Source organism: Anguilla rostrata, chromosome 9, assembly GCF_018555375.3.
Source record: "Anguilla rostrata isolate EN2019 chromosome 9, ASM1855537v3, whole genome shotgun sequence".
NCBI classification, from domain to species: Eukaryota; Metazoa; Chordata; class Actinopteri; order Anguilliformes; family Anguillidae; genus Anguilla; species Anguilla rostrata.
This window is the reverse complement of record NC_057941.1, coordinates 13,361,974-13,387,189: the sequence shown is the minus strand read 5'-3', so window position 1 is coordinate 13,387,189 and position 25,216 is coordinate 13,361,974. Positions and strand designations below refer to the sequence as shown.

The 25,216-nt window shown below is 38.7% G+C and overlaps 2 protein-coding genes across 3 annotated transcripts; both read left to right on the top strand.

Moving 5' to 3' along the window:
* The first annotated feature begins 1,056 nt into the window (after positions 1 to 1,056).
* On the top strand, positions 1,057 to 12,156 carry LOC135262989 (chloride intracellular channel protein 2-like). Its single transcript, XM_064350501.1, has 6 exons — positions 1,057 to 1,343; positions 4,459 to 4,568; positions 5,629 to 5,754; positions 5,853 to 5,953; positions 10,274 to 10,455; positions 11,142 to 12,156. The coding sequence occupies exons 1-6, from the start codon at positions 1,290 to 1,292 to the stop codon at positions 11,301 to 11,303; spliced, it is 735 nt and encodes a 244-aa protein (XP_064206571.1). The 5' UTR covers positions 1,057 to 1,289; the 3' UTR covers positions 11,304 to 12,156.
* A 7,708-nt stretch (positions 12,157 to 19,864) lies between these two features.
* On the top strand, positions 19,865 to 25,169 carry LOC135262985 (C1GALT1-specific chaperone 1-like). Of its 2 annotated transcripts, none has more exons than XM_064350488.1 (2): positions 19,865 to 20,085; positions 21,933 to 25,169. In XM_064350488.1, exon 2 carries the CDS (start codon positions 21,943 to 21,945, stop codon positions 22,888 to 22,890), a length of 948 nt encoding a protein of 315 aa, XP_064206558.1. In that variant the 5' UTR covers positions 19,865 to 20,085; positions 21,933 to 21,942; the 3' UTR covers positions 22,891 to 25,169. The 2 variants fall into 2 exon arrangements, with proteins under 2 accessions (XP_064206558.1, XP_064206559.1); XM_064350489.1 differs by having other exon boundaries at positions 21,930 to 25,169.
* The last annotated feature ends 47 nt before the right edge of the window (positions 25,170 to 25,216 follow it).

Genomic DNA, 25,216 nt, shown 5'->3' with positions numbered 1-25,216 from the left:
GAAAAACATTCTCTTCAGTTCTTTCACAGTGAATGAAAGAAGTGGACCTTTTAGGGCTCATGCTGAATGCACCGCTATGCAATGTTACAAGTGAAAGAGCGCTAACATAAGGTAATCGGTTTCTCATGGATTCAGAGTGGCCATATTTATGTGTAAACCCAATCCAAATGTTTATTTTCAAAAAAGCCAAGCTGACTATTTGTTCACTTCTGGTGTACAGACGAGGCAACACCATGTTTTCCCATGATAGCTTGTATTCATCTATTCTGACAACGTGCTCTGCTCAAATTAAGCACAATTAAATGTTCCATTCTGTGCACATAGCCTGGGCTTTGTTTGAAGTGAAGACTGGCCTTGTTCAGGATAATGTGGCTTGGCCCTGCGGTTACACACCCATTCAAGGCTGTATCTGAGAACTGGAAACCTGCCCAGTGTCCCATGCTTTTTCTTTATAGCACCCCAGTCTCTGAAAACTGTCAGCCTTTTGGGGACCCCCTGACTGAAGAATCTCAGGGAAATCACAACATGTAGTTCTTTATTTTATCTGGACTTTTAATAATGTATTATTATTATTATTATTATTATTATTATTATTTTGCTTGATTTTGTCAGCATGTAAAGAGTAAATGGTCCTGTAAATAAAATAGATTCAGTTCCTTTGTTCACTTGTTATTGTTGCTTTCCCATAAACACGTGATCCATGCCACTACCAAACATAACCAAAACAGCATCAGGTGTCCATGTGTTTGGACCCTGGAAAATTTTAACAGCGAGGCTGTACTCTGTACAGTTTGTGTTGCTTTCCAAGTCAGGTCACAATCAAGCAAATCAAAGCTGTACAGTATGTCCATTGTGTGAGTGACCACGGAGCTCTGTATCCTGAGGACTCTTTAGAGTTATTATGTGAATCATACCGCCTGCCACTGTCATTATCAGCTTTCCTTCAAAAAAGTGACAGGACCTATTTTCAGCCTAAAAGATTGGTCCTTTGTTTATATTGGAGAAGTCCCACACCCAACCTCTGTGCCCTCCTCCTCAGGGTTTTTAAACAAGTGTATCTGAGGCAAGGAGACACACAAACACTCACAGCCTGGCCAAGGGAGGTTACACACTGCTGCTTGGATTCTATTTTCCAAGCACGAACACTTTCACTCTCAGTCTCTCTCGCACTTAACGGTTTAGAGCTGAGAACCCTCTGTGTGAAGATAAATCTCTCTCTCGCCTGACGGTTGGTGCATAAGTGGTTCTGCTATTTACTGGGACTGACTGGAACAACACAGTAGGACACCATGGCACTCAGACAAAACTCTGACAAAGAACCCAGCATTGAGCTCTTCATCAAGGTCAGTACTTTGTGCTTCTTTCAACAAATTTGAAGTATAAAGTTGCTGACATATTTGCTGACAGTTTGTTTGTGCTACAATACTTATCCTACATCAACAAGTTTCTCAATATATCTATAATGGCACTGTCTTTGCAGTAATTACATTTGGATTAATAAATGTAGTTATTTTTGTAGTTATTTATTGATTTTTTAGATTATTGTCTCCTGTACTTAATAGATATCTATATTGTATGGAATTACTAAGAATGTATGAATATACTGTAGACAGTATTTATCTATTACAGACATTGACATCTTGCTCCATGAAAGCTGTCAAAGATGAGATTCTTGCTTTTTTGGTATTAGGGTTAGGTAGTTTCTCAATCAACCTACGTCTAGAATGTATGCACACGTCAGCATTATGATTCAGGAGAGAAATTCTGTTAATTGGTCTCAGGAATTCTAACTGGGATATATTGTATGTCTTCATATTGTTTCCAGTGCAGAAGCATTGTGCATGAGAAGCATAAGTATTTTATCAGTGCCAGCCGTTGCTAATTGTGGGCTTTGTGGGGTGGTGAGCATGGATTATGGAGGTGTTCCCTTAGAGATTTCAATCGGTACGCTTTATCACTGCATACAGACAGCCTAAACAGAGTTATCCCTTATCGTGTCGTAGGAAGTACACCAGGAGCCCTTTTCTGCACTTCACTGATACGCCCCAATACAATGCATGCTGTTGCTGTCTAGCACACTGGCCTTCATGACTTTACTTTCTGCCGTAAACACACAGACCAGTCTACACCCATCTGCTCACTGCCACACCCACCATGACCAAGCTGTGCCGTGTATTCACTGCCACACCCACAAAGACAGACCTATACCATTCTGTTCAGTGCTGTTCCTATGGAAACCAAAAGACACAATTCTACACAATGCACAATCCACAGAAACCACCCTACACCATTCTGCTTGCTGCATCACTCACAGATGCCAAACTACACCATTATGCTTGCTGCAACACACACAGTACACCTGCACCACTTCATACATTGTGATACCCACAAACACCAGCCTACAGAACCAGAGAGAAGTCCAGATGCTAACCTACACCAGTATGTCCACTATACACCTACATCCTTTTTCTTGTATTTTTTTCTTAATATTGTCTCAATACCTGTGCCAATTAAATTGTTTGGTGTACAGCAGGGCTATTAGACTGGAGTCCGGGGGGCCAAATGTGTTATAAAACAGACAAGCTCAGGCCCTTTGATCATTGGGAAGAAAAAACAAAAAAGTATAAATCAGATGCATTAAAAATTGTGTCTATGTCCAGGTCTGCATCAAGAACAAACAAGAACAGTGTCAGCATAACACAGAATAAGAGCTATGCATAGGTCTAAATTTAAAAGACATTTACTGTATAAATGCCCAATATGTATTATTCAGACATTGTTTTGTGAAAATGTTTGTTCCATATTCCCCATTTTTATTAATGTGGGCCCATGAGGAAATGGTTGAATAGCCCTGGTGCACAAGATCACAGAGAGATAATATCATCGTCTTACCGGTTCCAAATGGGCTACTTTGAGTGCTGGATATCAGCACCACTTCAAATCCATGATGGAAAGTGTTGTGTATTTACATGACATTTTAAACATTAAACAGACAGCATACAATATAAACTGATTGCTTACTGGAGCAATTCAGGTTAAATGCCTTGTTCAAGCTCACAACAGCAGTGCCCGACCTGGGAATGAAAGCTACAGCCTCGCAGTTACAAATCCAGTTCCCTACACAATCCTGCCAGCCAGTGCAGAAGAGACTTCAGGAAAGAAAGGGAGGGGCCATGTTACTCATTGCCTCCTTTCTTTACTCGCCCTTTCCTGCGACATCAAAGAGCCAAAGTTGTTTTTCCTGCGCAGTTATCCAGAAACACAGCTCTACCCCTTCCAACCGAGGATGTAATAATTAATCTTTTTGATAGAACGCAGGAGTAATGAAAACAGAGGTGTTATAGTACCACCGCTGAGCTCAGAGGACGGCTCCTCCTAACAGACCCAGATTACCACATCAGCACTTTGCTGCCAAGAGAGGTGAGGAGGTGTCTTGTGCAAATAAGGGCGTTATTTGTCTTTTTTCTTGCATAGCTCTATATAGAGTCATTATTCTTTTGAATGAACAATTTCCTAACACACACAATATGTTACATATAGCAAGTATTTCCAGAGCTTTTTTTTTTTTTTTTAATCTGAGACCTCTCTCATCAAATACAAACTATGGGCTGCTATGAAATGGTTCTCGTACTGTACATGGAGACTTATGTAAAACACAACATCAGATATATTTAGTAGAATACAAACTCTGTCACAATATTACCACAGATGTGTAACCCACACTTCTTTTATGAAGCAGGTTTAATATATCTGAAAGTCAAAAATGGAAATCATACTTTTTTCCATTTCTGAGGACCCTGGGACTCCATCAGTACTCCCTATACTGTATATAGCATGGCTTCAAAGCAGTCGCTTCACAATAAAGACACATTTCTGGTCCAGGCGTATTTTGTTGTAGCAAATTCTGCATCAGGTTCCGAAATGATTGCGTAAGTTTCTATCCAAACCGCTCAGTTGGACAATTTCTGAAGAAAACGCAACCTTGTGAAGCATTTCAGCCATCTGTGAAAGAAGGCCTATCTACCTAGATTGAGCGTTTTATTGAATGGTACACAAAAGAATATATCCATTGATCACCAAACAAAGAAAGAGAAACAGTAAACACTGGCTGCACACCAGCAGGTGTTTCTTTACTTTCATTTCCTCCTGTCCTCTTCTTTTCTTTCCTGTTTTGTCCTGTTCTCTCCTGCTGTGTTCTGTTGTGCTTTGTGTTCTTGAAAGAAGAGAACAACAAAATGGCTTGCTATTGCATAATTTAGCACATACCTTGGTGCCATTCAAGAGGCTTTGTTCAATAATGGCACTGATATGAAAGCACAGTGTGGCACACAGGTTGAGGTAACAGGGAATTCACAAGTTAGTATAAATGTTTCATTTGTTGCGCTTTCATGCAGAAGCCAGTGAGTTTGCTTTAGGCAGCGTGGGTGTAACCATGTGTGCGCATGTGTTTGTCCTCAGGCTGGACACGACGGGCAGAACGTTGGAAACTGTCCCTTCTGCCAGAGGCTCTTCATGGTTTTGTGGCTGAAAGGAGTCAAGTTCACAGTGACCACAGTGGACATGAAGAAGTGAGCAATGTTGGTTAAGCACCATTATCAAGGGGACAATAACCAAACAATTTATATAACCATAGCCACTAAATAAATAATCACTACATCACATATTACTGTACCTCACATAACCACTACACCACACTACACCACAGCATCACACATGACCACTCCATCACACATAAACACTACACCACACATAACCACAGCATTACACATAAACACTACACCACACATAACCACAGCATCACACATAAAAACTACACCACACATAACCACAGCATCACACATAAACACTACACCACACATAACCACAGCATCACATAAACACTACACCACACATAACCACAGCATCACACATAAACACTACACCACACATAACCACAGCATCACATAAACACTACACCACACATAACCACAGCATCACACATAAACACTACACCACACATAACCACAGAATCACATAAACACTACACCACACATAACCACAGCATCACACATAACCACAGTATCATGCATAACCACATGTAGTCACTACTCCACTCTCCAGCACAGCACAGTACCACATTTTGTAACGAATCATGGGTAAAACTTTCAGCAGTCTTGCATACACGTCCGTAGCAACAGGAATGGAAACTGGAATTGGGCATAGAGTTGAACCTGAAAATACATAGGATACTGGGGATACCGATTAGGTTAAAAGCAGAGATGAAAGCTCATACTCCCAGCACAAAACAATTAATGTGGTGTTCATAAAATACTAAATCTAATCTGTCATTTCTTGTAATATTTTTGGCAGAGGCCTCAACAGCATTGTTGCTGTTGGACAAACATGCTGGCTTGATTAAAAAGCGATGCCTCTAAGTGAGTAATGCAAGGAATGCAAACACACACCCCACCATTAAAGGCCACTCACTCGTGCCCTGTGTTTTTCGAACTGAGTCAGAGGGAATCAGAAATCAATTATTCATCAACATCGATGACGCAGAGGCGGATGTGGTGTTCCGTAGCCGATAAATGACCTCGCTCGACCTCCTCTGTCTCTCACTGCCTCCACCTCCACTCCCCAATTCTTCAGGAAGCCCGCAGAGCTGAAAGACTTGGCCCCAGGGACCAACCCTCCTTTCCTGTTGTACAATGGGGACCTCAAGACCGACTTCATCAAGATCGAGGACTTCCTGGAGCTGACACTGGCCCCACCGAGGTATGGCATACTTAGCATAACAGCTATTAGAATGCCCCGTGGACTGGCATAGATCCAATCGAGTCAGACTAACCTCTGTCCCTCACTATTCAAACCAGGTATCCCCACCTCAGTCCCCAGAACAAGGAGTCCTTCGACGTGGGCGCCGACCTCTTTGCGAAGTTCTCAGCTTACATCAAGAGCACCCCCACCAACACCTGTGAGTGATTGTGAAAGACAGAGCACCAAGTTAAATAACTGTGCTCTGATAAAACTATGACTCCCTGCGCAGTATGATGGTGATCCATCAGATTGAGAGTGAATGAGCGGAACACTGACAATATTTGCTCAGTCATGAAATTCAGATTTGAAATGACCTGTCGCTTTTGCACTGACCCACCTCATACCTGTGCCATTCCGATCAAGCCTAATTTGGCAAATTGTCAAACATTATGCTCAAGTGCTGCTGACAGTAAAATATCATGGGAGTTCAACCTTTTTCGGACCATCTGTACCTCTGTGATATAAGAAAACGCAAACTGTGATCACGCAAACTGTGATCACCAAATATATGTGCTTGCTCATTTCGTTACGATGGTAGTGTCAGACCAGTAGGATTTTTAGTAGAAGTTTAGGGTGTGGAAGCTCTGAATCCAGCTCTGTCGGCTATTAATTATCTCCTCTTAAAAGGTTACCCTTCTGAAATGGCCCGAAAGGACAAACAACAACAGAAGACTCCGAGATACAGTACATGTATTGAAATATTAGACAATTTAAATGATTCATTATTATTACAAATAATAATCTCAATTTAAATCTTTTAATTCATTGATAGATTTGTCGAACAGTAACATGGTAAAATCAACCAACGAGTCGAAAAACCAACTCTTGATTAGGTCTTAAAATTAAATCATTTTATTAAGTGGACAACTTGATAGACTAATTTGAATAATGAACAGAAATTATACATTCATAAATGAATGTACGCTCCTTACGTATAATTTACAAAAAAAAAGCATTAATTTGAAATTACAAGTAAAGAGAGAGAGTCTGATAAGCCAAAACTGGCCCCAGAGTATTGTCCTCTTCCTGTTTCAGTGCAACAGGAACAAGAGGAAGCAAGCTAGAAAAACTCAGATGTTGTGAACACACAACCAATGAACCACCATCCAAACAAGAAGAGGAAAACTCTTCTACTTCAAGGCTCCAAAACCAACAGAACACTTTTTCCTTCAACCATCATAAATACCTTGCCCAGCAGAGAGTGAGAATGTTTGCCCTGATTGAACGATGTTGAGTATAAACGTGGAAGGGGTTAGGCTCATTTATTACAAGGACAGGATTATTTTGGCAATGTTATGTTGCTGAAAGCAGGGCTAAAACCATGATATTATCACCGAATCAAGAATTCAGCCCCTTCTAAATGAGACTAAACATGAGTACATTAGGAGGCAATTCAGCTCAGCTATTGCATACCACTACAAAATGGAAATTTATTCCTGCTTTTAACAAACAGGGAAAGTTGGAGCCAATTATTTTTAAGTCCTGCCAGTAGTGCAATCTTCACCTTGAGGCAAAATATCACATTCATTTGACAAGGCCAATCGTACTACATTGACCTCTTGAAACCAAAGCTGCTTCTGAAAATTTAAATTCCAAACTGGCTTACCTCAACAACCATTGTCTACTGAGGGCTCTATTTTTCGGAATCAATGTTGCACAGCGCAAGGCCCCAGTCTATGGCATAGCCAGTGGCTAGTGAATGTTGGCTGCCATTTTCCGTAGTTTACGACAGCAATGGAAGACGAAGATATAGCCTACTAACACGATGTTGTGGGAGGCACGGAGTTGGGCTGTCACATTTTTCAACGATTGAGTTCGAACAGATCTCATAAATAAGTGAAATTCATTCGAATTTGTTGTAATTTTCTTCCATCTGAATTAAAGAAATTATTTATTATTGGCCAGTTTCAATTTTTCATAACTAGGAAATAATTAAACAAAATAAAACCAGGAAGCTCGTACAATATCATTGATCGGTTCAGAGCAGTAAAATGGCTCGCTGGTGCTCGAAAGAGAAAGTACGATGCACGAGTCCAACATTTTCGCAATAATAGCATGGCTTAACTGAGCGGGATTGAATGAGTAGTGGATTTGTCATGTTTTAAATGCACTTAGGCTATGTTTACACCACCTGGTAAAAGATGTAAACAGACGATCAAAAAAATAGGACACGTTTTAAAAAAATCGGAATTGGGTATCAAGACCTTCGGTGTAAACGTATCCTGAAAAAAAAAAATAAAAATAAAAATACCTTCTTAAATATGAGCATAAACTTGACAAAGCCGGTCAGATGAAATAGGAAGTTAAAGTGGGTGTGTATTGGGGTGTGCAGCGCAATTGACAGAATGCTTGCTTGCTTCTGTTCGGGCGAAAACATCACCTAACAACTGAACCCATGTCACAGCAGACAACGCTCTCCTCACCATAGGTAGTGGAGAGGGTAGAAGGCGCTGGGCGGTGAATTCTTGGAAGCAACAGGAAACCGCGTCTACTGTGCATGCTTGAAGGCAAAAGAGCTTGCTGCCCATTGACTTCAATGTGGAAAACCGAGGTGATTTAACAACCAAAGATGTGTGTTCATAAATTTCAAAATCATAAATTTGTAGAGCAGTAGCCTATGTGAAATAATGGTTGTTTTGGTGCAGAAGTCTTGAGAAAATATTTATTAAATATAGCCTGACATATTTTATTCCATATTACATATTTTATTTATAATCTGCTTTTCATATGAAGCGTAACCACCGTTAATCGAGTTTCAGAATATGGGGAACTTTTATTGTACCTTCAAAACTCCGATATTCCCCATTAAATGTAATGTTTTGCCTTCAGCATGCGTAGTTCAGATTTATTTCTGGGATTGAAGGCGTGCCGGCCTCTCTAGTCTGTTTTCAACAATAACCACCAAATTTTGGCGGCCCCAATATCCCCTTTATTACTTTTGATGGCGGCAGAATTATTAGCTATTTATATTAAGAACTGTGACATAGCCCAATGAAGGATCTTGGACGAGCAGATTGTCATCAGTCAATTGGCAGATGACACTGCCATATTTTTAAAATGCAAGGAACAAAATGCTGCGATATATTAGATTTTTCAAAATTTCCGGATTAACTTTAAATCTAAACAAATGTGAATGAATGGAAATCTATGACTGCCCTCTAGTGGCCTTTCATGGAATCCCCATTAAAAACAACAGTGTAATATCTCGGTATCCATACAACCAAGGATAAAAAGTGAAAGTGAAAATCTAAACATTTGGACCAAATTTAAGGAATGCAAGGTTAGACTTCTGGATGCGAAGAGATATATCGATTTTGGGTCGTATCTTTCTGCCAAAAATGGAAAATTTAGCTAGGTACATTTACCCTGCTTATTCCTTGGCTATTTCTAATAATAATAATAATAAAAGACACTAAAATGATTAATCAAATTAACTTTGATTACATTTGGTAGAAGAAGGTTCATTATTTAAAGATATGTCTTTTGGTCAAAGACTTTGAAGATGGGGACTGCAGGTGCAAATCAACTGGCTAAAATGTTTTTGAACCATGGCAATAATTTTTGGTTTTGCATACCTTCAGAAATAAAAAAACTAGGAGTAATAGATGTGACTTCACCATTCAAGACTGTCAATGAAACTGCTGTCCTTTCATCAGCAAGCATTAATCTAGCATTAATCTATTGCAAAATATTGTTCAAACACAACTTTACCCCCACAATATGCCGATCTGGAGTAACAGATGTGTGGTTTTTAAAAGCAAATCTCTTTTTTATGAAAAGTGGGCAGAGAAGGGTAAATGGTCTGTTATGCATCTCCTGGATAATACAGGCAATATTCTGTGTCATATATTCTCTGCTTAAAATTCAAGTTAATATGCAACCCAAAACAATTCAAAATCACAATTATATCCATTACTTAATCTGTCTTCATGATGGCTAGACACATGTTAATATATTCCTCATCTACAGTTCCATCTATTCCATTATAATAATTTTAAAAAACGTCTGTGGTCTTGGGGGGATAATTGATAATTGATTGGATCTTTAATCTGATTGGTCAACATGCTATATTCCCCTTCCTTCTGGTAGCTTCTCTGTCTTGTCTCGCATTGCCTGCTTGCCTCGTGTCACCAGTTATCCCAGCATGCCTTGCGCACATATAGACCCGGGGGTTCATTCCAATCCAAGGGGCCAGCTTTTAAGCTCTCAGTTTCGCCACTGATTATGAAGTGGCCCCCTAGTGAAACCCATATTTTTGCTCAAAAAGCCTATTTTCCCATTAGACCCCATTTGGTCACTTGGCGCAGTGCGAGTCATGAAATTACCAAAGTGCTGAGGCACGTCACACGTGTACTGGCCGTAAAATAGAGCCCTAAGACTTTCAAATGATGGTCTCCATTGAATGTCACTCTCAAAATTAAAATATGCCAAACTAGCACAGTAGTCTTATGCAAGTCCTTGCTTTGAACCTCTATAGACCACGAGAAGGCCCTGCTGCGAGAATTCCACCGATTGGACGTCTACCTGAACAGCCCTCTCCCACAGGAAATAGACCATAACTCCACGGTGGATACCCTTGTCTCAAAAAGGAAGTTCTTGGATGGGGATCGCCTCACACTGGCAGACTGCAACCTGCTTCCCAAACTTCATGTCATCAAGGTGCTGTAAAGTAGCAGTTATGCCCTACTTCTCAGTGTTCTTCATGTAATTGTTTCGGATTATAGAATTTAAATTTAATTTAAGGACAAAAAGACCACAGAGGCAATCCAGTAACATAGTCAAAGCATGGAGAGCACTTACCTACTCTGCACATGCACAAATTGAAATTTCCCTCACCCTTAGCCAACACTAATTTATCTTTTAAAAATACTTGCTCTAATTGTGTGGGCAGTAGTTATTATGTCCTGAGAGTTTTTTTACTTGCTACATTGATGCAGAGCTTCTTTTCATACTTAAGTTCACCTTTGTAAATTGATCTGGACTAAAGTGTCTGTCAAAAGCTTCACATATAAATGTGAAGAGCAGTCTTGAATAATCAACAGTTTAATTAAGTTCACTCATTGAATATTAATCACTGATGCAGTTCTACACAAATTCAGTGAAGCAGAACAAGAAGATAATGGTTCAAACTCTCATCATCACATCACATTACTCTGTGATCCATTCTCCTGGGTAGACCATGATGTAAACCATGTATTTCCAAGCTTCATAGTGGGCCTTGTGGCATAACACACCTCTTTGCCTTTATCGATAATGTTAAGTGTAGATCAGTCAAATTTTTTGTATGGGAATGTAGTGCAACAAAGGGTATTTTCTTTGCATTCAACAAGATTTCTTCTTCTCAGATTGCAGCCAAGAAGTATTGTGACTTTGACATCCCAGTCCAGTTTACGGGGGTGTGGCGCTACCTGCAGAACGCCTATGGAACAGAGGAGTTTCGTCACACCTGCCCAGCCGACATTGAGATTGAGAAGGCCTATCTGGATGTAGTGGGCAAGAGGAAATAATTCTCTGAACTCTCCCCTCTTCTCAAACCTCTCCTCTGAACAGTACCCAACCCCAGCTCACTATAGCCTGAACTGAGGTCTTCTCATATAGTAGTAGGGCCACGAGATTTCTATGGAAAGTGTTGCTTTTGTATAGTAATCCAGTAGTCAGCAGAAACCCATCTCACTTCCAGGAACCTATGTGATGAGATGTGGATGAGATTTAGGTGGGGAACTTTGATTGCCCGTGTACTTCTTTTCCAGGGGATCACCTCTGATCATTATTGTATGGCCAAAGGTAAAGCCAGGGTCTGCGTTGAGGAAAGTTAAATTATTTTATCCATGGATATTGGCCATGTTCAGACAGCTAGTAAAAAGACAATCATATCATCTCAATAGATGAATAACAGCAGTTTAAGTACATTAACCACTCTGATCTGACCATTTTAAAGCATTGAAAGCATAACAGAATACTGAATTTATGGTATACTATTTACTATATTCATGAGACTTTTAGAAAAATGAATGGGCCAAGTTGATTGAGCAGCCTTTTATTATCACAATTATTACATTATCACAGTCCTATCCTGATTAATTAAATTTCACATATGCGGTAATGACAATGATGATGGTGACAATGGCATTGATGAAAACATGTATAGTTGTATTACATTTTCAGAATATTTGATGAACGCTTGAATTGTAGTGAAGTATTAAAACGCCAAAGAATCATTAAAGATGTCTCTTGCTTAGCTTTCCATCATATTTGCAACATGTTTGTCTCATGCTAGGGTAAATGGATTTTTTACCTATTTTGTATCCTGCAACATTAATATTCTTCACAATTCTGAAAAATAAAAGCAGTTCCAATTTACAGTGTGCCTGTGTTACACTGTGAGGATGAGGAACACTGAACTTCATCTAGTTTATATGTGGTGAAAAATCGCACGGCAAATGCTTTCTCCATAAACCAGTCACATTTTGACTGAAGGGGGCAGTTATTCCAAAACCATTCAAGGCATGATTTTTTATTTTTAGTCCTGGAGGGAGTTCTATACTTTCATTTTTGTATTAATAAAATTAGAGTTTGAACCTGACATGGGACAAATGCATAAGTTTTGAATATTTACATTTGAATTCACATTTCCAGATGCACTACAATCCTGGAAAACATATATTTAAAATATATATTTGATGTATGCATATTATTTCTCTATTTTTTCAAATACAGATAATTTTGATGAATTTGATTACTTTCAAAATCAGCTTCAATATAGCAACAATGATAATTACAAATGCTGTTCACTCTCGGGTAACTGCTTTGACACCCTGATGTTTTTAAAGTCTTACATGGTTCACATGGTTTTGAAATTAATCTTTTATGACTGTGCATTTGGAGAATACGTTATATTATGTTTTAATTAAACAGATGTGCAAATGTATAAAGATGTGTTTTTGTGCCACACAATTACATATTCAATACAAGTATCTGTCTGTGATTTCAAATGGGCCCTTTATTTTGAAACACAACACATCAAATAAAAATAAAACACTTAAAGGTGAAATATGAATGTTTTTTTTTTTCAAATATTCTCCAATACTTTCTAAATGTTATGAATGCTACTGCATTCAACTATTCTGTATTCTGGTTTGAACCCATTTCTCAGCCTCTGTAACTCAAAAAAGAATCACCTTCCAAACCCACTGACTTCAAATTAAAACAGGTAACAATTAAGAGAGTTTTTCAGTGGCAAAATATAGCAAATATGCAAAAGAGACTCACACGCAACAGTGGAAGCTTAAAAAAGACAGACGGTGCTCTCAGTATGGGACCATGCATGTAACAAAATATATACCCAGGCTCTTCAGAGAGACTACCCCAAGTAGACACTGGAACACTCATACAAAATAAAGCATGTTTGTTTAAATAAGATTGACGTTTCAACTTAGCCTTTTCTTCAGAGTCAACGTTGAATAACGTTATTTGAGTCAGTCTGACTCAAATAAACATGCTTCATATTGTATGAGTGGGTAGTCTCTCTGAAGAGCACAGGTATATATATTTTTTCAAATATGCGTTTGACAACAGAAAGCCTGAATAATTGCATGTGAAAACTTCTAGAGTGGAAAACTGTTGTTTGACACTTTGTTTGTCCCAAAAACAAAGCTCTGTCAACAAAACCACATCACGCAATTCTCTATATTGTCTGGGGCAGTATATGGCTGCTTCCATTTGGATAATAAACAATGGATTGTTTCAATTGTTTATACCAAGTTCTTTACACATTCTGGACCAAAAGCTGAAACTTGAGAGTGTGAGGCATGAGAAGGGGGCAGGTGAGATAGCTATGGGAATCAAGCTGTGTTTGTACAAGGCACAGCTCTTTACCCACGTCAGGGGTGACGCTGCTTTTAGTTTGTCACGCAGTACTTCCAGAAACAACCTGTATAAGAAACAAACAAATGGAAACAAACAAATATTTCACATATGCTTTGTTCCCGGAACTAAATATCACAGTTGGAGTATTGTCCAGTGCATGATGCATTCAGTATGTGCATATCCCATACATGTCCTGCATGGGTAAACGTTAACTTCATAGTAGTCAAATACATAATTCTGTCATATTTTGTATTTACCCAAAGGGTGGTGCTCTGAATGTATTCCATCCAGCTGAAATACCCCATACATAACAGCCAATGGCCAAATTTGTACATTTATAACAGCGGTAAGGAGAAGTAACAGAACCTCTGCCCTAAATAGATTAGAAAATTATACAAGTTTTTCTTTGTATTTCTTAACATCCATATAATTTAAGACTGTAAAGATATTGTAAAAATATTCAAGGAGAGTTGTTGAACTTGATGATTTGTCATGGTATGCTACTGTTTATAGCATATATCTTACTATCTCAGAGGTAATCTCCAGATGACATATAAATGCAAGTGCTAGCCAAGACTTGCATTAACCTACTGTGTGCAGTGTAACTGTACTCAGAACATCGCTCTTTATTAACCATGTTTGTTTTGCCTGCTTCACTTACTCTGCACCTGTTGTGTTAGGCAAAGTGACAGCTGTCAAGTATCCTGAAACTTCATAAAGGCAAGGTGAATTATCTTATCTGAAACAGACAGGTGAACTCTCAGTGAAGGGTCCATACGTCATCAATAGGCAGGACAACACCAAATTTCTCACCTCTCTTGTTGACGCTGGGTAATCTTTGATCAGAATGGAGGAAGCCATGTGTGGCAAGGCTGCCTGCTGCTGCCAACTTCAGCAGCACTGCCTTAATATCATCCTCCTGGGAGTAGAGCACACAGGCCTGAACATGTAGCATGTTTCACACCCACGCATCTCTCCCTGTGCTCCAACAACAATACTAATTGTGTTCATAGTAGCAATTGTAGTACTAAACTGTACAGGCAAATGGTGATCTATGCATTCTGATCAAGGACATTCTCTAAATTGTTGAGGCGATCAATGTTATCTTACCATGTTGTTCAACTTTTCCTGTTTCAAAGGATCTTTCTGGCCTGGAAAGAGAAATGTTATTTCAAAATGTACCTATGTTGGCTCTATGACGGAATATAACATATGTAAACTGGATGTACCACTAATTCATCAATCAGCCATCAGCTATCATCATGTTATAATTTAGTTGAGGCTTTTCAAAATTTTCCCTGAGGTTTGTTTTCAAAAGCTTACTCTTGTTACTTACTCTAAAACTCTTGTTCATGATCTTTCTCTTAATGTATGATCTCTCGCTTAGCTCTCTTAATTAATTAACATCCTTATGATCTCTACCTATTAGAATATAACCTTAAAGGCTATTAACATTAAGAACGCCAGCTTTGGTACAGTAACTACCCTTAAAAAATCTTACTCAAAAATGTTCTGTTCAAATAAAAGTGCTTAGAATTTTTCGAGCAAAACACTGACAGTTAACCAGTGAGTGGTCAGGCTGGTTATGCCTTCACCTTTCATCCAGGTGTTCTTGCCACTGTCCAGCTGCAGTAGGAAGGGGTGCATAGCTTTGATCTGATGGTGGTTCCCCACATCCATGTGCTCTGCCAACTCAAGCTCTGGCTCCAGCCTCTGGATCACATCTGCTGAGACATTGCCCGGTTTTCACCCTTTTCTGTACTGACCTACAGTATGATGATCTGCTACACCAGGATGCTGCACCTCACATGACACCTACAGATCTGCAGACATCCTGTGGCTTTAACACACACCACTGGCAGTATTTTAGCAACTTAGTTCCCGTTAAAAGGCTGCCAACAAAGGTTGTAGCAAACAATCATCCACATTTATGAAGTGCCAATATTTGTGGATCATCTGTGAATTCAAAGGAATTCATGCCTCCTTTGAAGTCAAATAGAGACCAATGAGACAAACTCATTCCTGAACCCAGAATAAATATAAATAAAGTGTGATCTGAGTCATACTCTGTCACATCAGCTGTTGATCACAGCTGACGTCAAACCGCATTAGTCACCTGTCAGCATCAAGTAAAAAATGAATTAATTGGGCAAGTCTTTATCCTCAACAAAAGTGCAGGTTTTCCATGGGAACAGGCAGCATTTAATGTTCAACTTAAAAGACACTGAAATTCTTTCAACTGCCTTTCAATTTATTCTTTTTTTCCTCTGAAAATGCAAAATACTTGCCCAAGTAAAAAAAACAACACCAATGCATGTTTTTCATAAATTACATTTTGATATGAAATCAGTGCGGGAGTACTGAAAAAAAAAGAAAATATTGAACCCTTGGATTTACAGCTAACTGCAGAGCAATATTGGTCTTCATCCTGCACATCGAAATTGCCATTTGATCACAGACTTTGAAATGAAGATGCCGTTTAAAGCAACGTGATCACAGACTAATATCTCATGTTGTTTTGTTTCCAAATCCAACAGATGGAATTTTGTATTGCATCTCCAGGAATCTTATATATTATTTTGAATGGATTTTAATTGATGAAATGTGTATTTTGTATCTACTGAACATGCAATATTTCAGCCAGTCATCTCCATATTCAATCCAAATTTTATAAAGTACAACCGTAGCTCAATTTCCCAAGTAACTATGTAAAAATAGATTTTAATGAATCACAACAACTCAGCAACAAAACAGCTAAGCCGCTCTCCTTAACTTGTGGCAGACTCTTTGATTAAGAGCAGTATGAGGTGGCAAGAGGATGCAGGTGAATTATGAAAGACGAAGTGCATGTGAAAGTCAAGCAGCTGCACTGGCCTACCTGTCCACGGCTCCATGTCAGTACCTGAATATAGCGGGAGTGCAGGAGTCCGCTGTGCGGTGTACACCGCGGCCAGAATGCAGCACAGTGCCCAGGACAACATAACGGCAGTGTGTCAGGTGACTCTGGTCTACTTTGTGTCTCGCTGAGGGAATCAGACTTTTATACCTTCCAGGGACATCTATCTCGAAGAGATCAATTCATTATCATGTCATCTCTATTTGGTGTTAATGGTTTTAGACATGATGGCTTTCTCATCATAAAAGCCATTTAGGGGGTGTTGTCAATTTAGACCAAGCCTATCTGTACCAGCACAGAGAAGGACAAATGTTTACTCCAAACTATCAGGAACTGACAAGCCAGTTTCAATTCTTTATGTCTGATACAACATTTTTATGTGCTTATCATCCCTGTCTGATCTATAAAAAATAATGGGATAAAAATATATTTAGCACTTTTATTTGTGGGTCTATCTTCAGTGCAGTATGTTTCAGCCCTCATAAATCGAATTAATTTATATCCATGATTTTCAGCTTGTGCTTGAAGGACAACAGGGAGAAAATGTGTTCAGTTCAGTTTCAATTTGACACTGAAAATGAACAAGCTGCTAAAAAAAATCTTGCGTTCTACAAAAGTGACAAATGACTTTTATGGCAGGATGCCAAAATCACAATATTGGAATATCTTGTAGAAAAGCAGATGAAGTCATTTGCAGACTGTAACAGATTTGCATATTCAGAATGTATTTCTTCAGTGTTCTTCAGCGTACTTCAGATTTGATGCAATAGCCACATTCTGTAATTGCAACTATGTATTTGTCATTTCAGTTTTTTCCTATCAGATATCTTTATCCATTGTGACATTATACAGTGTCTAAAACTGCACTCCAATTACACATCTAGTGGCATTAATACAGTTGAGGTAATGTACAATGCTTGCAAAGTGGGTGCAGCAAACTGGGTCCACTATTCATTGGCTCAGTGACATCCCTTACATGGTGGAGTTACACAATATAACCATTTTTGTTTTACACATTTTGTGAACTATCTATAAAGCAGCATTTTAATTGCACAAGCATACAATAGTAGTTTCTCAGAAGCCATTCAAATATGTAAAGTTTTAAAAACATGATGGGAATTTATGTAGCTTTATAGAGTGTATACCTGATAACAGAAACTGATTATACTGGAGAATGTATATTTTTTCTTCTCACATTGTAAAAAAAACTTGTGAAAAGAGCTTCATGTTAACTGAAGAATTGAAATAGAAAGAATGACTGTGGCACATTTCATAAAGAGTTGAAAATGAAGTTACACGAGGCTCTTTATCAAATTGAAAGGTTTGTAATTGAACAGGAAAAAGCATTACCAAAGATCAAGAACTTAGTGATGGATGAAGCTGTCTAGAGGCTGTGGTCCTGCCATTAAAGACACCAAAACCATCCTCATTCCTCATCTTTGATGAAGAGTAGTGTCTATACATGAAGCTGGACACAGACAATGTACTTCAAAGGAAGGATCCATTATTTACCACATTCTTTTGATTGCTTCAGGAAATATTGAAGGACAGCATAGCTCATACAGAAATTCTTGGAAATTGTTCTTTGTTTCCTGTCTCTACTGCTGTTCATTCCCAGAAAATAAAGGCAAAAAAAACAAACAAAAAAATCGAGACATGATTTTTGCAGTATTACATTCTTTGTGAAAGGTTTATTGCACAAATAACTTTTTTGTAAATACAACTAATAATAATAATAATAATGATAATAATAATAAATTATTTGCAAAAGAAAAAATTATTGACCCAGAAGTGTATCCCTAAGGGCGAGTGTACATTATACATTTTTTTCTCATGGGTTACGACGTCAGGAGGTCGGATGCCCTCTCACACTTAGCGAGGCTCAGATTGTGACAACAGGTCGCATAGACTATGCGAGCACCTGACCAGATCAGACAACTGAAAAACAGAATCGGCTCGCGTGACCTCTTGCACCTGACAAAATTCAAGCCAATTGTGCACAATTTTTTTTTTTAGGCATGTCAAAAAACAATCGGGACCCTGTAAGAGACAGATCGGTTCAGAATGGTATCTCATGCCTTGCGAGTTGTGACATTACGACCAGACTGTTTTCTTACAATTTGGTCCCCAATATGAAAAAACAATCTGGAGCGCACGACTCATATAATTAATGTATGCCTGCTCTGACACATGCAGCCACTCAGAATTCAGACACACACACATGCTCACACACTCTTCAAACACTATCACCTGCAAGCAAGGAAAAGGCCCCTAAGTCCCCATTAGCTACCATACAATGTTGTCACAACATTGTCACAAGGTTGTGGAAACCTCATAGAAAGTTGTCGCACAACGTTCAGACGACATTGTAGAATGTTGTGCAACAACGTTATTGCAATATTCTGACATAATTCATCTTTATTTTGTAAAAACCTTGAGACAACACATGGCCTCATATTTTGACAACTCTGTGGACAGCGTTTCGGTGTTAGACCAGTTAGGCTGGAACTGAATTTGCATATAATACAATGCGAATATTCTAAGAATGTTTGCAATGCCATTTCTGCCACCATCTATTTCCCCCACGAAAATGGCTCATTGGAGCATGTTAGCTCTTCAAAATTCACTTTCAAATAAACTCCATTTGGTGGCAAACCACATTCTTGACAAATGATGCAGAACTAAAAAATATTTATTCCCTGAATTTTTCTTACAGAGGAAAAATTGACCATTAAAACCCAGAAAAAGTTGCCCAAATAGAAGATGGTTAACAATCTTCTTACAGAAAGAAAAGAAAGTTCTGTTATTATTCAAAAGCATACCATAAGACCCTTATCAGTATGTAAGTATAGCATTACCAAATTTTATTTTTTTATTTCACCTTTTTTAAAAACCAAAAAATCCTGAGTGATATGCAATCTCTTTTGCAAGGGAGATTTAGTCAAGAAATCAGCAAAATATTATACATGCCAAATACATTTTTTAAAATACCAATCATTAAAAGAACAATTAAACGCACTTCCAGCATAGAGTTCTTTTACATTAGGATAGCAGCCAGGGCATGCCCTATTAACCCAGCACGGAGAGTTTTGCACTCCTCGGGGTTTCCTACAAAAATAAACACAATGACCACAGACTCCCTGCCCTTAATGCTTTTGCATTTTACCATCTGTAGAATTTTGATATCAAAATGTATAACGGAGGCCAAGATTTTGCGCGAGTTATTTCAGGATGAAAAAAACTTCTATAACTTTTTTAGTCACGTGGCCCATCTCCGTACCCGGATGTCACCGGCTAGACATGAGCTGATGCGGTCTTAAATTCAGGTAGTGAGCGATGCAGTCAGTGAAGTTACTGTTACGTATGTAGTGAGGTGCGTTGGTTCATATCAAGCCTGGTGCGGTATATCTGAAACGGAAGAACATCTGTAGAGCGCAGTTCCTCGGATACACATGTTTCCTTATCGGTGTAGCTAGAGTGAACCAGATAGTGCTACTGTAAATTAGGCTACGTGCACTAAGAAAAAGGTAAGACATGGTCTGTTGCCTTGACGAATTTAGCTGTGTTATCGTTAACTGTTAGGTTGAAGTTAAGGTATTTTTAGTAACACATGTATTGTTATTTATCGAAAGCTATGAACTTTATCGAAACTAATTAATCGCCAACTTCATCGGGTATATTAGCCTAATTTAGTAGGTTGTAGCTGTTGCTAGATATGGATGAGATTTATTGTATATTGTACTCATTTCTGAAGTTTTTTTTTTTTTCTGAAGTCGCTAGCCCCTGTCCTGTATGGTAACATACGCTTTCACCTGGCAAGCGCACGGCATTGACTAGCTGTCACTGCCGTTGATGTGCATCGGGAAATATGAAGAACGACGAGATTTCTTAAGTATTGGAAAGTAAGATCTAGCATGGGGAGATGCTCGCTTTCGCGCTAGCTGCCTAGTTATTATTATTATTATTATTATTATTATTATTATTATGCCATTTTGGAAAACATCTTTACACTGAATCTTCTGACCTAGCACCGATGAAGTGCCGTTAAATGTTTATGAACAATTGCATGATAACAAGCTATGGCTGGACCTGCCCAGAAATAGCCGTTGTTATTATTCGGATGTGAACATACACAATATGCAAAACAGGGCTGTGAACAATCCTGTGTTTTGGAAGTGAATAACGTCTTTGTGCTGTTTGTATGTACACCTGCAAAACTGGATTGGAATTCACAGTCTTACCAGACAAGACTTTACAGCCATATAGTTGTCAATGAGAGTTGACTTTGTTGGCACCTTATAAAAACATTTTTTTTAAAGAAAGAAAGAAGTCAAGTTGCTATAACCCGCTCATTAATTGGTTGTGAGCCAAAGGACGAAATAGGTGCCAATTGAAAATCACCGTGACAGAATATTGTTGTGACAACAATAGTTCAGGTGGACTTGCCAGAAATGGAGCCAAGTCCTCAACAGCAGTTAAGGATTTATGTTGGTCTTACGTGGTGTCGGTATAATGGTCTTGGAAGTACTGTTTAAAATGTCATTTAAAAAGTGTTCCAGTGGCAAGCTGAATGCCCTTTGTGACATTTGAGATTTTCTGCATCTCATTTACAGCACATCCAACAGGTTCATCCGGATATGACAGCATTCCAGCTGTACTATGCCTCTCATGTTGCTATAAACATTTGTGGTGTGCCAAAAACAAAAGTTTAAATTATCCACTGTTTCTGCCATGAAACCTGTTAGCAGAAAAACAGGTCTACTAGTTTGATGTCAGTTGGGTGTGGACCCAATGACTGGGCAGATTTTGAAATAGCAATATATGAGTGTTGACACACGCTCATGCGTGTGTCTGTTCTTATGCGAAAGCTGTCATTGAGCATGTTAGAGGTGTGTTATATGAAGAATTATGTATTCAAATGTAATTGGGATTTTCTTAATCTTGTAAAATAGATTTAAATCTCAATAAGACATTCTGTATAAAGTATAAATAAAACAATAAACAATAAAATAACTTAAAATAATATTTTTAAAGTCTTACAGTAGAGGTTTTGGTTAAAAATGGCATTGTGCTTGTTTCTTAACCTGTCAGATCATGTGATTTGATTTACTAAATACCTGTCATTAGAGTCCTAACTCATTCAACAAAGGCATAACCTGAGGTGAATTTCTACAATAAATTAACAGTTCTGAAGGTGAATTGGTGACATTAAAGCCCCTCTACAGATGCAGCGAGCAGGTGACAATGAACCTGTATTATGATATTTTTAAGAGAAGCAATGGATATTTTAATTTGTATTTACAGTAAGCACTGCAAAAAGACGGTAGGAAGATCCAGCCTGTTGATTATGTTCTTATTGTCTTTCCCGAAGTAGAGGCCTAAACATGCCGTCGCAGAGCAGTTCCTTCATGAAGGGCATGATTCTCGGGGCACTCTTCTGCGTGTTCTTGTCCCTTTTGGAGAGCCTGAGCCCGGGGTCGAGCACTGAGCTTCATCAGCACCACCATGTCAGGGCCCCCAGCAAGGTGGACCTGCAGGGACTCTCAGAGGCCAAGAAGCTAGAGCTGAGTCAGAAGATGCAGGTGTACTGCGCCATCATGGTGCAGCCCAAGATCCTTGCGTTCTGGGCCACCGCCAATAACACCTGGGCCAAGCACTGCGACAAGGCTGTGTACTACACCTCCGAGCCGGACAAGGCCCTGGAGGCCGTGGACCTGCACGAGAAGGACGAGTGGCTCAGGGTACGCAAGGCCCTGATACACACTTTTCAGAATGCCGGGGAAATGCGCTGGTTCTTCTTGGCGAAGGCCACCACCTTTGCCATCATCGAGAACCTCAAGCTCCTCCTTCTGGACAAGGACTCCAGCCAGCCCTTCTACTTGGGCCGCGCAGTAAAGTCCGGCCAGCTGGAGTACATCGAATACAACAGCGGTGTCGTGCTGAGCTACCAGGCCCTGCGGCAACTGGTGCTGGCTTTCCAGGACCCTCTCAAGTGTCCGGAGCAGGGCCACAGCCTGTGGAAGCTGAGCCTCGAGAAGGAGCTAGCGCTCTGCCTGAAGTACGGGGGGGTGTTCGCTGAGAATGGGGAGGACTTCCAAGGCAAGATGCTCTTCAACAGTAAGAACATCAATGGCCTCATCTCTGACAGCCGGGCCAAAAACCCTACGAATGTGGTGGAGGGCTGCTGCTCTGACATGGCCATCACCTTCACCGGCATGTCACCCTCTCAGATGCAAGTCATGATGTTCGGTGTTTACAGACTGCGGCCCTATGGACACATATTCCATGACTCTTTGATATTCATGCCTCCTGAGGGTTCGGATAACGATTGAAGTCTTAATTCTCATACATGGATTTTGTGAGTATTTCCATTAAATCCAAATAGGTATAAATCTTAAGCACCATATATATATTATGTGTGTTTGTGTGTGTATGCAAAAAAAAAAACATATATATGAAAATACAAACCAAAGTAACTACTGAGTGAGCCACTCCACTACTAGTGACTACAAAGTCACTACAAAGCAACTTGAATTTATTTTTCAGTACTTTTTTGTGGTTTTTTGCCCTGTTTTCACTATCATATGTTACCTACTTCAAAAAACTATTGTCTACAGTGGGATGGACAAGGAACACAGCCCAAGCCTTTTTTGTTATTTGTTCATGAATAACCTTTTGGTTCCCGGATTTAAAGTTCCTTTATGCTCTTGTGCTTTGACAATAAATGCTTCTGAAAGATACTGAAAGATAAACACACCTGTACTTTTAACTGTCTCTGCTCAGTTAACCATCTTTGTTTGCTGATTTCATAAAATATGATGTAGAGTTCCTTGGTGAATGCACAATGCCTTCACAGAGTAGTAAACACAATTTTCTCAGTGCCAGGTGAGAGAAGTATATTGGATTTAATCTGAGTTAAAATCATCTAACACTTCTTGGTACAAAGTACTTAAAAACAAACAATCAACTCAACTAACACAGGATGGGTAATGTTTAAGAAAACTACATCCAAAGTAATTGTTTGACTGTTGTATATCATTAATTATCACTGTAGAAAATGTTTATATGCAGAAGGTTTTCTGTTATTAATTTTTTTAATTAAATTTCTGTTGTATTATGCATAAAAGTATATTGTCAAAACATAAGGTAAGACACTTAAGACATGAAGTGAACAGAGTTCACGAAGGTACAGTAGTACTTTAAGGGACAAATTGAGATAATATGAAAAATTCAAACCCCAGAGTTTCGTGGCCTGCTGGTTTTGGGTTTTAAATTAACATCCATAACAAATTCAGACCCAACAAACCACATTTGGTGAATTAACTGTGCAAACAACAGTTTTAATTTATCAGTCAAGTACGAATGAACACAGTAAATAAGGTACTGCCAGCTTAATTCTAGGGAAAAACCCATTGACAGTTTCCTCCTGAGAGAAGGATGGTACTTCCTGTGGGATGGAACTGCCTACACCTGGGCCAGTACCATCCTTCTCTCAGCATACAGAGGAAGTGTTCAGGTAAAATGTGAATGGGTTTTTCCCTAGAATTAAGCTGGCAGTTCCTTATTTACCTGCAGATGTGTTGTAATGTATGTAGTCTAAAGATGAGAACTGGACAAATACATTTGATGCCATAAATTATAACCATAGTCATATCTTGTAATATTGACTTTTGGCACGTTATCATTTCATAATCATTATGTCATTTTCTTAATAGTTATAATCACAGTCTTCATCCCTTAAATACTGAAGAAATTTCCACCCCAAGTTGTTTCCAGGGAGATGAAGGTTTTCAGTCACATGGATGTATGAGGTCAATGTGCAACTGAAATCTATGTGTATGTTATTGTTACTCAGAAGTTGAAAGTTTGGTTTGTATTTATGCAATGTATTATTATTATTGCCATTTAGCAGACCATCTTATCCACGGTGACATATACAGCTTTTGTATGTTTACAAAGTATTTTATACAGCTTTATATACACCAAACCAATTCAGGTTATGTACCTTGCTCAAGGGAACAATGGCAGTGTCCATCCCGGGACTTGAACCTGCTATCTTTTTGTTACAAGCCCAGTTCCCAAACCATTATAGGACACTATCTGCCTGTTATCTTGACATTGATGCTGCTCCTACATGTTGGCCAGCTTTAAAAATATTTTCATGGCACAGCAGTGTATCTACTTGAATAGTACTGAAGATCGGTTTCTGTATCAAATGAATACTAATGTTTCATTTTTACCAATCATGTTGCTACTGATGTAATTATTGTTTAATTAGTTTTTTTACTAGTTGTGTTAATGCTCAAATGTGTTTTCTGATAAATTAGGATATTTAAAGATTAAAATGTCCTTAAAAAACTAGAAATTAATCAATATGCACCTTGTATAGCAATAAAAGTATGTTTGAGAGAGAATTGTACATTTTTGGAAGAAATATATTTTGAGTAATTTATTGTATAGAATGAAATGGTAATGCATCTCTGTGTAATATGTTTTGTATGATTTGAGGTACTGTCGGATTTGATATTAAAATAATATGATACAATTAATTGTATTTGGTTGTTCTATGCTGTTTCTCCATTTTGAATAAAATTCCATTGTGGTAAAATCATCTTGTTTGAGATATGAGTTTAGACCATGAAGTATTCTAAAACTACA